The sequence below is a fragment of the Cydia splendana genome, chromosome 21 (genome assembly GCF_910591565.1).
Source record: "Cydia splendana chromosome 21, ilCydSple1.2, whole genome shotgun sequence".
In the NCBI taxonomy this organism is placed as follows: Eukaryota; Metazoa; Arthropoda; class Insecta; order Lepidoptera; family Tortricidae; genus Cydia; species Cydia splendana.
The window spans coordinates 9,978,677-9,996,105 of NC_085980.1; the positions used below are offsets into that span (position 1 = coordinate 9,978,677).

General features: G+C 39.8%; 1 protein-coding gene across 4 annotated transcripts in view; it reads right to left on the reverse strand.

The window, feature by feature from the left end:
* LOC134801032 (C-terminal-binding protein) overlaps positions 1-17,429 on the reverse strand; it is a 135,963-nt gene that overhangs the window by 12,372 nt on the left and 106,162 nt on the right. For 3 of the 4 annotated variants that reach the window (XM_063773535.1, XM_063773537.1, XM_063773536.1), the window contains exons 4-5: positions 10,823-10,881; positions 4,576-4,702 (exon numbers count right to left, since the gene is read on the reverse strand). In XM_063773535.1, coding sequence (XP_063629605.1) covers positions 4,576-4,658 — 83 coding nt within the window. In that variant the 5' untranslated portion in view covers positions 4,659-4,702; positions 10,823-10,881. The remainder of the gene's footprint in view (positions 1-4,575; positions 4,703-10,822; positions 10,882-17,429) is intronic. The other variant, XM_063773538.1, reaches the window with a different exon arrangement.

Here is a 17,429-nt window from a genome sequence, read left to right on the forward strand (position 1 = left end):
CTTCAATGAACACAGAATAACAGTTACTTTTTAAAAAGAAACTGTTAATAATTTATACTGTTATCAATTAAGATCAGTTCGAAATCAAGAATTAAGGCGACGGTTCATGATGCAACGCTCAATATACAGTGGAGGCCCTTTAAAATTAAAAATAGACTTTCATCCCGACTGACGTCTCCGCGTAGCCGTAAATCATCACAGACGCAATCCGAATGATAACAAACTGATCATGCCAACGCCGTCCCACATAAGGATATAATATCTGGGAGACCGAGCTTTGCTCGGAAAACATAAAAACTTAAAAATGCGCGTTTTCCCAAAGATAAGACCTAGCTAGATCGATTTATCGCCCCTGAAAACCCCCCATGTAGCAAATTTCCGAGATCCATAATACATAATATACATATTATTATTTATTATTTTTATTATTATTTATTTGATACACTAGCAGCTCTTAGAGCTGATGCGTGTATATCGAAGCACTTGTATTTTATTTTGCACTTTTTAAAGTTCTAAAATGTGTATCCAGTCTATTTTTAAAAGTGTTGACCGACGGTGCACTAACAACAGTTTCTGGTAGAGAGTTCCACACATTTACCACACGATTCGGCAAGAAGTGTTTTCTAGGGTTACTAGCACACGGAGGTTTGACAAGTTTTTTAGAGTGTCCTCTCAACCTTACATTCTGACTCGATGTGTCTTTAATATTTGGAACATTGTAGTGACCGGACAAGATTTTGTAAGTCTCAATAAGATCGCCTCGCTTCCTTCTGTCCTACATATATACATATATAAATAAACAAGAATTGCTCGTTTAAAGGTATTAGATTTTATTTAAATATTCATATTCGGTGCTACATCTACGCAAAGTAGTAAACAAAATGTGCCGTTTTCTATGAGAAAGGACCTTACTGTCGATGGCGCTTACGCCATTGTTAACGATGATATAAATACAATGCCGCACACCGCTGTGCGGCCTAAGCGCCATCAACAATAAGGTCCCTTGTCATAGATAATGCCCCAAATTACCACTAACTAAAGCTCACAAAAAGATGTATACAAAAATACGACCGGGAAATCTCATGATTAAATGATATAAACGTACACGTCACGAAATCATTAGTAAATTGAATGAAAGCCAAAGGCTTGACGAGCTAACGAATTTTAATGCTTTGGACGGCCGAGCGCAGGCGAGGGCCGCAAGTTGAATGAATAGCATAATTAAACGACATGTATGTGACGTCAAATCGCCTTATTACCAGGGAAAAAGGTACAAAATAGTAAACGTAAGTTTGCCGTCGTCCGTATGTAGTATTGCAGTGATTCATCGTATAATTATAACAGTAGCAGTAGTGTAATAGGTATGCAATACTACTGTTACGTCGGGTATGTAAGGCGAAACAAATTGAATTACGCCCTACCGTAGAGACTTCATACCAAGAAATGTATGTGTCGTAATTGTGACAAGATAAACCGTGGTAAGGGGATACGGGGATACCTGCTCAAATAGCTCCAGCAGCATCCTGACCTCTGATAATGAATTTTAATTAGTATTCAAGAGCTTATTCATTATAAGTCGACTTGATTAATTAGCACAGATAATATCCTTTTCACTTTTATTGAATTATGTATCACCAACATATAAGTAAATATATTACAGAAAGATCATCGGCAGTGTTTAAACACATACCGTGTGAGGAAAGTTTTGCACACGCGCGGATAACTGCAACTACAGCAAGCATTCATGAAATTATTATACAATACCCGAGGCAAAGGTCAGGCTAACTTCGGGGCGTATAACTAACTATGCAGGTGTGGGTTCCTATCGCTTGGCCAAGCACTGACGAGTCGGTTATGGATGAAGTAGGGTGACATGACTTTGAAATCCAGAGAGTATATATGTCGTAGTCAGATCGTATAATCCGCCGTATTACATTACGGCTAGCCGTTATCAAAAACAGGGGCGTTTTGAAATGCGGCGGTTCGACGATTAGCCGGATTGTCATTGCGATACGTTCTTCAATAAGGCGGCCAACGTTTAGCCGCATCGTACTACTATTTTAGATTGTAGAGTGACCAGTTCTTTCGGTCGCCTACGTAACCGGAGTTTGACAATATTTGCAATTTAATTTATTTTTACCATGGTCCCACCGCACTACATGTGTTTCTTTTCCAAAACATTTCCTTCACAACTTAAAAATAGACGGAGCCCCGCAAGCGGGGCTCCTATTTCTGGGCGGTTTGCCCTTCGGGCATCTGAAGTTACCTAACGAACCTAACCTACTTACCTACCTACGCTTTTTTCCCCAAAGTGTAATGTTTTCACGGACGTCTCACTAAATCAATAGGTAGGTAGGTTAGGTTCGTTAGGTAGCTTCAGATGCCCGAAGGGCAAACCGCTCAGAAATAGGAGCCCCGCGAAGCGGGGCTCCGTCTAGTTAAGTTGCGAAAGAAATGTTTTTTGAAAAGAAACAGTCCGACGAACTCCAGATTTGATGGACACCCCAGCGTTTGTCAGGCAGCGCCACGGGTGTTAAAAATGGGAACTAAAAACTGTCAAAGCGGCGGCTAATGACTCGCTGTATTACATTACGGCTAGCCGCGTTGAAGAACGTATGGCGCCGAATACATTCCGGCGGATTCTCATTCAGCCGCATTCAATCCGGCTAATCGTTAAACCGCCGCATTTCAAAACGCCCCTGTTTTTGAAAACGGCTAGCCGTAATGTAATACGGCGGATTATACGATCCGACTGCGACATATATAATACGCAATTATGATAGTGATTGGAGAGTGCAGTTTTATAATATAATACTAGTTCACCGTAGCAACTGATTCTGTAAGCTATTGGATTGACATAGTTCTAGCTCTCAAATATTTACCTACGCCCTTTCCCCACTAAGTTTAGCTTCAAATTTTAATTACTGTTACGTGGTAGTTAGAGAACATGTTGGCCACTACGTACCGTAATAAAATGCCAGTGGAAAGTTAGATTGTTTTGTTGAACTTATCCTTCTAGCTGAGGCCGCGCGAGTCAGACACTGCGTCATAAATTGTATTAAATACTGTTTAATATGTAGATTCGGTTCCTATTAATACATGAATTAAGTTTAATTTGAATGTCGGTGACCGCGTCGCGGAGTCAAGGTCTGTTTGATACGTGTTATCGGACTAGGTGAGGTGTACTTGATTACGCTCAATACAGACTACGTGATCAGACAGACTGCAAGATATGCAGCCAATGAACCGGGTAAATCCTCTGTTATGTAGTGTGTAACACTAACAAACGGGATCGGGAAAATCTTATAGTTTAGTTTTATTAATTAGGGTTCCGTACCCAATGGGTAAAAACGGGACCCCATTACTAAGACTCCGCTGTCCGTCCGTCTGTCACCAGGCTGTATCTCATGAACCGTGATAGCTAGGCAGTTGAAATTTTCACAGATGATGTATTTCTGTTGCCGCTATAACAACAAATATTAAAAAGTACGGAACCCTCGGTGGGCGAGTCCGACTCGCACTTGTCCGGTTTTGTTAGATTTACAGCTCAAAAGGCAATCGCAACCTATCGAGAAAAGTCAACCTAACGTATCTAGTTAAATAAAGAATTGAAATTGCCTTATTTTCATTTCAATCCGATCTTTAACTTAAAGTCATACCCAAATCTACAACGGACTATTGACATAACAGTTATAGAGAACGGAGCCAAATTGAGTGGCAAATTAAATCGGCAAGCAAACACCAACTTGTCTGACGAGCCGAGAGAACTTGCCTAATCACGGCCTCCCCAAAACACCCCCGAATAATTAAAGCAAGCCAGTGCGATTAAACTAATAATTTAAACTTTCGTCATAGCGGAGAATTATTATTATTGCCGAGAGAAAGTTCAGGGAAACGAGAAAGTAATTCCGAGCGGGGGACGCAGAGTTTTCCAGAGTTGGAGGAAACTTTCGCCGGGGCAGACGAAAACAGATTTGGTTGCAAACAAAGAGGGGGGAAGGAGGGCGGAGCAACCCCTTCGGGCAAGTTTTGATGGAAACCAAATAGGATTAGCGCGGAAAAGAATAAGTTGAGTGAACCCAATAAGATGGACGGAGCTTGTGGGAGTTGGCGCGATTGTTGGACTTCGGGAGCTGGCGCGGCGTAGGTACAGAAACACGACCCACTGTGTAAACCTAGTAGGCTACCTCTTGAGTTTATACTTTGAAAGATAATAGGACTTTCCAACATACATACTACACAAAGTGTAGTTTTATTGAATTTTAAACGGATTTTCACATTTTATTGATTTAGTAAAACTTTTCTGACAAAACCTTTTTGTTCATAATAGCCCATGTGCATAAGCCCATGGAGACAAGGAGACATTAAAATAATATGCTTAAAGTAAGCTATTTTTGGTTTAAAAGTGTTAAAGGATGTCGTGCAGGTTCCATAGTAACGCTTACCGCCAAGCCGCTGCTTTGAGGATATTATAATTTTACCTATTTCGAGACTTGGGATGAGATTTCGAGGGTTCAGCGGCTTACGGTAAGGATAACTATGAAAACAAAACACATTAAAATATATGTGGCTGACCTCGACTGCAGGGGTCCGTTGGCAATGGGCCCCCGCATGCTATCCATACGCGCTCTCTTTGGCAGCATCTTGCGTTTGTCCATTTAAAGCGGCAGAGCCGCTTTGACCACACTCCGCAGCGCGTCACCTGTAACACAACACACAACCATGTTAGTTTTCGTTAAAATCGTTGATTAGTCACAGTAAAATGCTCGTACATCTCGTCTCAACCCTTGATAATTAAATAGCATCTGGGTCGATTCATTTCAATGCAACAAATTAGCAAAGTATAAGGGTTCCTCAATTGCGTTTTGGTGACACAACCCTAAAAATACATGATAATCTTATGTGTTCATTCTTGTGTAAATGTGCTCTAGATTTTATTTCCTTAATTAATATCTAAAGGGCAATTCGACCTAGATCTTCATAAAATCTTATTCAATTAAGGCTGTGCTACGTGCCAAGAATCTTGGCCACAGATGATACAAAGGTTTCATTGTGTCTCTCTCTATTGTTGCCCAAATAGTTTTGAGTCATAATGTATTGTTTGTCCGAATGTTTGTATGGGAAACAAAGGGACCCCAGGTTTCATTATTTCCAACCCTATTTCAATGCCCGTGACAAAGTTTTGGTGTCCGCTTCTGTGCATTAAACGCAGGGTTACCCGGTGGTCTAATGTTGGGATTTACCCCAACTTTATGGCTATTTGATAGCCGGTTTTGGCTAAACGCTTAGCCCCCGGTCATGCCACGGTATTGGCCTGGGTGCCAGTGATCCCAAGTTCACACATAGTGTTTGCGCGATTTAATAATGTAAGTTAATGGAAATTAGGAATATTATATTATGTATAACATAATAAACTGCGGCAATCTAACTTTCAAAGCTAAAGTAGGGCACTGTTTCTCAGATATCATGAGTCTTGTATTTTCTGTTTAACGTTTGACCAGATTTTATCAAATACGATTACGTATTCATAAATCATAAGCTATACTATACGATATGTGATCAAGAACTAGGATTGCATTAGATATTAGAAATAATAAACGCGATCAAAATTCTATAGAAATTTTAATTATTATGAATTGGTAGATTACATTTTAGTCATGCAAGACCCAGGCTACTAACCTGTAAAAATTAATACCTATTGGTTTGGTTACCACATTAACCCTGACTTAGGTTGCTTGGATTGTTGTAAGGTTTTAGCAAACATTCATGTTTGCAATTGTTTTGAGAGCAAATTATGGTATTTTAATTACACAATCGACAGTTTTGACAACAGAAATTCATCAAAAAGTCGTAATATTTTGAGTTGGACAACATTTAGTTTCCAAATGTGTAAAAATGTGAAGACGGGAAAGATATATATGTGTGTATGTGAGAAACGGGTACGTCTATCTTAAACGAGCAATTCTAGTATATTTATTTATTTATTTATATATATACATATTCCGGGGATCTCGGAAACGGCTCTAACGATTTCGATGAAATTTGCTATATGGGGGTTTTCGGGGGCGATAAATCGATCTAGCTAGGACTTATCTCTGGGACATTTTTGAGTTTTTATGATGTTTACGTCGTCACTCAATAATAAAAGCCAACCTTCGGCAGGCGTAGGCGGAGTCACTAGAGCAGGAGAGATTTCCCATTTCGCAGTGTGCCACTGTGCCATATATGCCAATACATACGAGTCTGGAAGTTTATGAGGAATGCGTTTGCATTTATGGACTCTTCTAATTTGAAATTAAAAATAAACTGAACACGGGACTTGCAGATAAGATTTCCCATCCAATATTTCATTGTACAATTTGTGAATCTTGGGTAAATTCTTAAACTCCTGCGTCATCAATGTATTTTGATTTTTTTTAAGTTATTTCATTTGAATGTTAACATATTTAACTTATTTAATCTTACTTGTGAGTCGTTCATAGCATGAATTATATGCGTGCAAAACAAACATTTTACTTGAAATAAACAATGGTCACCCCGGAACCGTCAACTTATAATTTGACAACTTAAAGTTTTCGTACTTTGTTTAAATTCATTTTTACACATATAGTTATCAAATATGTATCATATTGATGATTTATTTATTCATAACATTTTTATAAATAAATATATTTGACCTAAGTCGAGTCGCTCGGTAGGGTGCCCAGAAGGCTGGCCGCATTGCCCCGCTGGATGGCAATAGCATTAATGCTGATCCGTTGGGCAAAATATTGGCCAGCCCTCTGGTCACCATAAGCCTGTATGATTTTGATATGCGCAATATTATTTATCCTTATGCAACCATTAGCGCACCTCGCTACATCCGTACTGAGATGAATTACATTAATGAGACTATGACGAAGTGTCGTTAAACAGAAGTAACAGTTATTCAATGAGGAGTAAACAATAAACGTTATGATATCATTAAGGCCTGGCCAAACAGCCGGCGCGACGCAGCGCCGCGGTCGCGCCGCGCGACCGCGGCACATGCTAACAGGTTACCGACGTCAAACAGACTGCGTCCCGCCGGTATCACGCCCCGCTTCTGTCGCGCCCCGCGCCGCGCGGCCCCTTGCGTCCACGCGGCGCGTGCGCAGCGCTGCGCCGCACGGACGCGGCGGCCCGCCGCGTCGCGCTGGGTCACATCAGTCGGATCGGACATCGGACGTCAGGCAGCGAGCGATGCGCCGCGTTCCCGCGCGGCCGCGCCGCGTTCGCGCGCGCGATGAGGGCGTGTTGAGAACGTGAGGCCGGCGCGATACGCGCGCGCCCTGTTTGAACAGGCATCACGCGGCGCTGTGTGTTTGGCCAGGCCTTTAATGACTTACGCGGGGTTCAGCTCGCGTGTTGATGTCACGTTTGTCAGTTTGTATTGTTATGATTTCAAGGAAAGGAAATGGTTTCGTTCATCAATAATATAAAGTTGTGACACTGACATTGTCGCTGATAAAGTCAGACCAAGCTAAGTTGGCAGCGATTTTGATAGAACAGACTGTGAAGAAACTTGAGAGAGAATTGCAAAATGGTGCGGAGTTTTACATGGATGAAGTGTATCAGTGTGTGTGATTTGCTGGTACCTAGCGGAGGTGTCACGGTTTACCTCGGGGTGGGTTTGCTGATACCTAGCAGAGGTGTCACGGTTTACCTCGGGGTGGGCTTGCTGATGCTGATACCTAGCTACTGCTTCTCTGTGTACATCAGGGTTAATTTTTTGGTAATTGCTTACGGCAGCTTGGTGATCTGATGATTTGTTTTGCATATATTTATTTGCGGCAGCTTTTAGTTGTTTGTTCCGTGTAGTATTCGTGAACCTGGCACGGCGTTTTTTAGTAACTGTTTTGGTAGCGGTAAGAGATAATGATGAGTCTGATTCTAAATGGGGTGGTGGGGTGGTAATCTCTTCATTCCTTCTCGTGGTAATCTTCTTGGCAACCACAGAGAGGAGTGAAGAAGGGGGCTCTGATATTGTGGGTCTTACGAGTAATTCACTGCGAATATATACGTCAAAATGACCGCTAGACAAATCACTTGAAAATCTTAGTTGGCCCACCGGATTACCCACAGTATCAACTCTCATATATAGCTCATTGTTGCGGTAAACTTCGAAAACCCACGGAAACAGTTGTCCTGCCGCTACCAACTCGCCGAGACTACCGTAAGTAAACGGGCGCGACATTTCAAGGCAGTATTCAACGGAGCTGGAGTAATTATCACCGTTACTGTTATGAGACATAATAATATACTCCTCCCAGTTGGCCACCACGTGACTAACGATTTGCTCGCGCACCTCCCTGGCCATCACCTGCGTATCATACAGAAGATAGGAGATGGCGCGAAACAGCCGGCCTAGCCAAGGTTACAATCGCTATCGCTTCGACAACGAAAAGCATTATGTCTCTCTATCACTCTTCCATATTAGCGCGACAGTGACAGTTGCGTTTCGATCGCTACGGAGAGTAAGCGATTGACATCTTGGCTACGCGGCCTGACAGGCTTCATCTCCAATTACTACGGTGTGAGCCAACATGGTCCCATCAATATCCAACGATTCAACAGCCATTGTAGGTATTAGTGAAATTTTCCCTGAGCTAATAGCTAAAAAAATTTACTTTAAGGCATTGCATTCTCAAAAGTCTGGATCACGTGTGGCTGTAAATCAGCGTGTATGTTACAACCGTCTATGCTATCTTCGTAATTAGCATTCCCCACCAGGGGCCATAGTTCACGTCGGCTACGTTATATTTTAATTTTGATCCCATTTTTGTAATTAGCGTCCCACAAAACCATGGAAATGATACCCATATTGATATTTTGAAATTTCAACCCCATTGCACCCCCACCAGGGGGATGATTGTTCACTTCGGCTACGTTAATTTTAATTTTGATGCCATTTTTGTTATTAGCGTCTCAAAATACTATGAAAACGATACCCATATTGATATTTTGAGATATCAACCCTATTGGGGACTTTTCCCCCTCTTAGGGGTTCAATTTTCAAAAAACCTGAAACACGTGTTTACTCATTTATCTTTAGGAATACTCCTGTGAAATTTGGAATAAAATAGTCTAACTAATCTTGTTTCCCCATACAAACTTTGGACCCCCATTTCACTCCTTTAGGGGATGAATTTTGAAAAATCCTTTCTTAGTGGACCCCTAGACCTTATAAGGAATCTAGTTGCCAAATTTGGACTTTCTAGTCCCAGCGGTTTGGGCTGTGCGTTGATTTAAGTCAGTCAGTCAGTCAGGTCTTTCACGTTTATATATTTAGATTATGACGTTTTCTTAACACTTGCACAGTCTGTGCTATCTAAATCGCTACCAACTTGCCTTGGCTTTAGAAGGATTTTGAATATTGCAGGCATGTCCCATAGCGCGAGTAGCAAGTTGGGGTTTTACACACATAGCGAGCTGCTGCTCACTCTACAGGAAATGTAAGGAAATAGCGATGATAATATCAAAATTCAACTCTATTTGCAGTCGTTAGGTTTTAGACAGGTTTCGGTGTGTGTTTGCGTCAGATACCATAAATACAATTGCAATTGCAGGCAGTCCTGTTTGTTCTTTGCTTCGTTTCATTTTAAATCAGATTGCTAGTTCGTCAACAATGTGGTTCAACTGAATATAGAAATCCTTGTTGTCATTCTACAATTTCAGTATAAAAGTAATAAAGTACTCAAATATATGGAAACTGTGACACGTAAACGTAGACCTAAGGTGCAGCGGTCCAATTTCGACTGCGAGGTAATTTCAACTAGTCGAAATATCTTCCATGTTTTACATTATTAACTAGAGACACACACTGCACACACAACCCATCTTTTTCGCTATCTGGACATATATGGCACTCTAGTTAATATTGTAAAACATGGAAGATATTTCAATTACTTGAAATTACCGCGCAGTCTCCTCTGCGCAGTGGTTCTGTTGGAGTGTGCATAAATAAAGCTGAAGGTCCTGAGTGCGGATCTCAGGTACTTTTGGTTTAGACTTTTACAATGAGCGCGCGCCGCTGGATGCGCCAACGCAGGAAGGAAGTCGCGAGCGTAAGGAGAATGTTCAATTACTTACGCATTTTTAGTATACAGTGGGTACAATACAAACATTCCTTGTTGAAAAAGAAAACGACAACAAGTAAAATGAAATAACTTTATAACGGTAGGCATGAAGCGGTCTTATTGTATCTTGTAGGAAGTGGAGACTGTCCCGAAATTGTCCCGCTGCACCTTACACTATCCTTTACTCACTGACAAACAAAAAATAATGGTGTCTGCCGCGCATACCAATTTCACAGACAAACGAATGTCAAGATGTCAGCGTTAAAAGGTATTGTGCTAGTCTGGTAATTAAATAGGAACAGTCAACTGTAAAAATATGGGTGTAGCCTACTTATTCAAAAATATGTCCCATAATTCTTAATTCGCTGACATAATAGCTATGGGACGTATTTTTGAGATGATTTGTGCACCCATATTTTTACAGTTGACTGAACATACATAAAACTTCTTTTAAATTGATGATAGCTACATCAACTTGTCGTCTTCACATCAAAATAATGAACATGAAATATAGCATGACCTTTAAGTCAATACGGAACTTAATAAAATGTGGCTTTCCATCACAGAAGGGTATTTATGCTTTATGTGCAAATAAGATCCTTTCCATCAGAAATGTATAACAGAAATTGTGATAGAAACGTCCTTTTTGCACACGAAGCATAAGGACCCATCTCTTATGGAAACCCACAAACGTAATGTAGGAACCATTAAGGATGGCTACTCACTATAAAGTCATTAGGGGCGTTGGCAAGCCGCTCTGTCGATCTTACGGCGCATAGTTTACCTAGGGCAGAAAGAAGGCTTGTTGAGTATTATTCTTATGATACAATACAAATAAGTACTAAACAAAATAGATGAAGTTCTTAAGCAGTCAAATAAGGTTGAAAGTTAAACATATTGGAACATATATTATGTACTCGAACTTGGCGGGGTGAATTGTTCAAAAATACCCTTTACATCTTCATACACGTTGAAATGCTACTTAGATACATCGGTCATAAAGTCAATTTTAGTACGGGTTTCGTATTAAGTAGTGACATTATTGTGAAAGCTAGTGACAGAAAGTAGAGGCTTTCGTCAAACTTTTATTAGGTAAGTACTTACTTTGTCAAAAAGTTACAAGCGTTTTAAAAGTTCGAATGATGTCAGGGCTAAATTAAATGTCAAAAACATAGTAGTAAAGTTGACGTCAAATACATATATTGCGAACAAATAAAAATAAACGTATGCATTATTTGGAGTACCTACATATTTTTCAGCTTTTAACACCTAAATGCCGGCTTTGAGACCCTTGAAATATCGAATACAAGTACACAAATAGGTCAATAAAGGTCGGTGGGTTAAAAGTGGGCCGCATCCTCAAGGGCGCGACCTCCAGCGAGACGCAGCTTGCATCTAAGGGCAAGCAGGCGTCTATCGTGGGCTCTTGGAATAGGAAATAGGTCAGCGTAAAGTCGCGGAGACACCAGCATCAACGGTGGTTTTTACTTTTGTTTTAATGCCGCATCTCATTCACCAGCACCACGGACTGCGATTTTTCAACCCTACGCTAGTCAAGATCTCACTCCGAAAGAGGAAAATTATTTCGTTTATTGGAGTTTATGTGACATAACATAAAGTGTACCTAATAATAAGTTACTAATATCGATTATTTGATTTAATTTGGATATTAATAGGATCTCGCGAAATAAATTGGGTGGCTCTTGTACATACTTTAATGTAGGTACATCGCCATTACTAAGCGATTTCAGAGAAAGTCAAAATATGACTACGGGTTTATCTTGCTGTATGCCACGGTTCGCTGATGTTTATTGATAAGGTGATTTCGGTTAAAAAAAAAACACAATGAATATTTAAGTATAATTCATAAGAAACTCAGCTCTTAACGATACTATGTAACTGAGGAGGTATACGACTTCAACCTTTGACATTGGCACTAACATTTAATTTGATACGTATTCGCAAAGCCGCCCAATGTACACAAAGCCTGGATCACTACAACAATCACAGCAACATCGATCATAGACCGGCTAGTTCCAAGATCTGCATTGTGTAGTGCTAGTGTTGTTACGTCGTATCGTTCGCCATTGACCTTGCTTCGCGTTCAAGGTGAAATAAATCAAAGTAAATACCGATGGAAGTATTTTATATTTAGATCGGTGCCATTTTTATTGAACGCACGTGCGATTTCGTTGGCGTTTCGATCGTGGGAAAATAATATTTATTAGAGATGCAAATTTTAGGTGATAACCTTGGATTTTATTGTTGATAGTAGAAGAAAATATGACATTTGATTACAATTTTAGATGGTTGAAATTGTTGGGCGTTTGAATAAGACACTTCCTATTTACTTCTTTCCATCGGCTGACGTTAGTAGGTGCATTTTTATCACCTGTCACGTCATGCGTCACTTTCGCACTTACATACTTGTTACAAAGTGAGAGGCAAGGTGACAAATGATAAAGAGGCCATCTTAGTCCGTCTGACCTGACAACAACAACATAAAACAAACAAACAAAGTACATAGGTAGTCTGTAAATAATTTTTCAAAAAAAAAACGACGCCTAAACTATGTAATCCATGTGGATTATGTACTGTCATCGATTCTAATTACTAATTAATTGATTGATTAGATCAGTTTCTAAGCGGAATAATTATAGACGCATATTTAATGAATAAATTTAACTGTACCCGCGACGGGTAAGTAAAAGCTATAGCCAAGAATAATTTCACATTCAAAGCCCTTAGAATAACTTCACTTAAAACGAGAAGTAATCCCAAAAGTAATTGGAACCATCTTTATTAATCAAGTCTCAGTAGTGCGCGCGTCGTCCTCGAGACAATTGCTACGCGGTCACTAAAAGTCGTATAAGCGTGAGATATATAACGACTCTACTACGTTTTGGTTATACGAGATATAACAGACTTAAGCCGAACTGGAGCGAACTGTTGCTAAGCCGTTATAGTAATTAGTTTAGCTTCAAAGACTGAATTAAGATGAATCTGATACATATTTTAGTTCATTGGATATGTTAAGCTGTTTGATTAGCAACGATTACTTGTGATATCTATATTTTTGGCACCTAATAAGCATACGTTTTAAGTTTATATCTGTTTGCCTGATGACATTCGTCTAACGAGACTTACGTACGTGCGTTTCTACTTTACGAGAAAAACATCGAAAAAATGAATGGTTATTTAGAAAGCACTTGTTTATAAGAAAGTATCAATCGAGATTCGCAAACGTACGTTTCACGTATGGTTGGAATAGGCCCATTATTGCTACAAGATAATATAAACCTTATACTTATAGGTACAAACAATAACATTAAGCAGGTGCGGGCGCCGCTAACTATAAAGGTTCCGTCAGACAGGCGCGTTTTCCGGGCGGGGCGTGAGCGTTTTATATGTAAAAGCGGCGCGCCCCGCTCACGCCCCGCCCGGAAAACGCGCCTGTGTGACGAAGCCTTAAGCCATATCATAAATAAGACAACACTATGCATATGCTGGTTATCACGATATTGGACTTGTATATAAAGTAGGCATTGTCTACGTGTTATCATAACAAATGTAGCTTATCACAACGGGCCTTTCCTCAGTATCAGGGGATCTACCGCTAACCATGTTCGACGTGTTGCCTCCTTGTCATTCTTACGTACGAATTTACAAGTGCGACAGAGAAACAAGGTTCGCGATAGGCCCTCAGGAGTAGGACACTACCACTACGTAGTGGGCGGCAACGGCAATACTCGACTAATAATCTAACCATCGATGGACATGTTACACTTTTGCAATACAGTTTATGATTTGTTGTAAACTGTTTTCTGATTAAACTCCGGATATATACCGCAGCATAATTCATTCATGGATAAAACATAAAATTACTTGAATATGTAATCCGTATTCAGTGTAATAAAATTAAGCAGGTGCTACTGGTAAACACAGGCCGTTATCATAACTTATGTTGTTATAACAATAACAAAAAGAGATATAATTTCTTCAGTAGACACTATTACGTACTCTATTAGAGAGAGAAATGTCGTATGAAACTGTAAAATTACTTACTTAACATATCATTACTAAAAGATATTTATAACCCGTATTCAACCTTTAAAACATATATAGAAAAAATATATAACCTACAGATAAATGCTCGTGAAGTTGACCACCCCATATCGTTTGCCCGCAAATGGCATAGCTATATCGTTTGTTCATCGTTAGTTCACGTTTGTTCAGTAGGTAAAATCGTAAGGACCCGATTCTAACATCATTTTTTTTAAAAAACAAAAGGGGGTGGCTGTCTTCACGCTAGCCACCCCAAACGACTTTTTGTAATTTTTTTTGGTCTAGATAGCAAGATATTCGTTAGTTCACGTTTGTTCAGGCATTAAAATCGTTAGGACCCGATTCCTTCATTTTTTTTTATTTTTTCAAAGTGGGGTGGCTGTCTTCACGCTAGCCACCCCACCCCGAAATCAGCCAAACTAACCATGTGAAGTCATCGAGCGACGTTAGTTCACGTTTGTTCAGGCATTAAAATCGTTAGGATCTCATTAGATTTGCCATAAAAAAATAAAATCGAAAAATTAATATATATGGGACAGCGGAGCCAAGTAATGTGGTCTAGCAAGCAATCGACGCGGATACTAACGATTCTTTAGCTTGAATAAACTTATATGGACGATATTTAAGCGATAAATTATAGTGCCTTGCGGGGGTTCAAAACATAATAAGAGATATCCGTCGTTTTATATTTTTTTATACTATGGGGGTGGCTGTCTTCACACTAGCCACCCCAAATCACTTTTTGTAATTTTTTTTGGTCTAGATAGCAAGACATTCGTTAGTTCACGTTTGTTCAGGCATTTAAATCGTTAGGACCCGATTCCTTCATTTTTTTTTATTTTTTCAAAGTGGGGTGGCTGTCTTCACGCTAGCCACCCCACCCCGAAATCAGCCAAACTAACCATTCGAAGTCATCGAGCGACGTTAGTTCACGTTTGTTCAGGCATTAAAATCGTTAGGATCTCATTAGATTTGCCATAAAAAAATAAAATCGAAAAAATCATATATATGGGCCAGCCGAGGCAAGTAATGTGCCTAAGTCGACGGCTGAAAAAAATACTCAGAATCGGGTCCTTACGATCCCACTTGCAGGACAACGTCAGCAGACTATACTGATTCAAGATAGATAGGTCATTTGCGGGCGATCAAAACAGATTTAACGGAAAAAAATAAAACTTGAAAATCTGGATTACTCAACTTACGCTCCTAAGTCGAACGCTGAAAAAAATTCTCAGAATCGGGTCCTTACGATGCCACTTTCAGCACAACGTCAGCAGACTATACTGATTCAAGATAGATAGGTCATTTGACGGCGATCAAAACAGATTTAACGGAAAAAAATAAAACTTGAAAATCTGGATTACTCAACTTACGCTCCTAAGTCGAACGCTGAAAAAAATACTCAGATTCGGGTCCTTACGATGCCACTTGCAGGACAATGTCAGAAGACCATACCAATTCAAGATAGTTAGGTCATTTACGGGCGTTCGAAACAGATTTACCAGAAAAAAATAAAACTTGAAAATCTGAATTACTCAAATTATGCTACTAAGTCGCAGGCTGAAAAAAATATTCAGAATCGGGTCCTTACGATGCCACTTGCAGGACAATGTCAGCAGACCATACTGATTCAAGATAGATAGGTCATTTGCGGGCGTTCGAAACAGATTTACCGGAAAAAATTAAAACTTGAAAATCGGAATTACTCAAATTATGCTACTAAGTCGCTGGCTGAAAAAAATACTCAGAATCGGGTCCTTACGATGCCACTTGCAGGACAACGTCAGCAGACTATACTGATTCAAGATAGATAGGTCATTTGCGGACGATCAAAACAGATTTACCGGAAAAAATTAAAACTTGTAAATCGGAATTACTCAAAATATGCTCCTAAGTTGACGGCCGAAAAAAATACTCAGAATCGGGTCCTTACGATGCCCTTTGCAGGACGACGTCAGATGATTATGCTGATTCAAGATAGATAGGTCATTTGCGGGCGATCAAAACAGATTTACCGGAAAAAAATAAAACTTGTAAATCGGAATTACTCAAATTATGCTCCTAAGTTGACGGCCGAAAAAAATACTCAGAATCGGGTCCTTACGATGCCCTTTGCAGGACATCGTCAGCAGACTATACTGATTCAAGATAGATAGGTCATTTGCGGGCGTTCGAAACAGATTTACCAGAAAAAAATAAAACTAGAAAATCGGAATTACTCAAATTATGCTCCTAAGTTGACGGCCGAAAAAAATACTCAGAATCGGGTCCTTACGATGCCACTTGCAGGAAAATATCAGCAAACCATACTGATTCAAGATAGATAGGCCATTTGCGGGCGTTCGAAACAGATTTGCTGGAAAAAATTAAAACTTGAAAATCTGAATAACTCAACTTACGCTCCTAAGTCGACGGCTGAAAAAAATAGTCAGAATCGGGTCCTTACGATGCCACTTGCAGGACAATCTCACCAGACCATACTGATTCAAGATAGATAGGTCATTTGCGGGCGATCAAAACAGATTTATCGGAAAAAAATAAAACTAGAAAGGGGTCATCCATTAATTACGTCACACGAATTTCTAGGTTTTTTGACCCTTCCCCCCCCCCTTGTCACATTTGGTCACATTTGGCAAACCCCTCCCCCCTAGTGTGACGTCACATTTTTTCGACGAAATCGCCAAATCGAATTAAGTAAGTACCTAAGTATTATTAATATTTTATCAAAATATTTTTGACGATATAAATATTTGACGAACGAAAATTAAAAGAATAAAAACGATTATCGTTTTAAAAACTTGTTATTTAAATGTACAGCGAATAAAATAATTAAAAAAAAAAATTCGGTTGCTGATGAAGTTAAAGTGACATCACAAAGTTTGTGTCTCCCCCCTCCCCCATGTCACAATATGTCACATTTTCTTGACCCCCTCCCTCCCCCTAAACGTGTGACGTAATTAATGGATGACCCCAAAATCTGAATTACTCAAATTATGCTCCTAAGTCGCACGCTGAAAAAAATACTCAGAATCGGGTCCTTACGATGCCACTTGCAGGACAACGTCAGCAGACCATACTGATTCAAGATAGATAGGTCATTTGCGGGCGTTCGAAACAGATTTGCCGGAAAAAATTAAAACTTGAAAACCTGAATAACTCAACTTACGCTCCTAAGTCGACGGCTGAAAAAAATAGTCAGAATCGGGTCCTTACGATGCCACTTGCAGGACAATCTCACCAGACCATACTGATTCAAGATAGATAGGT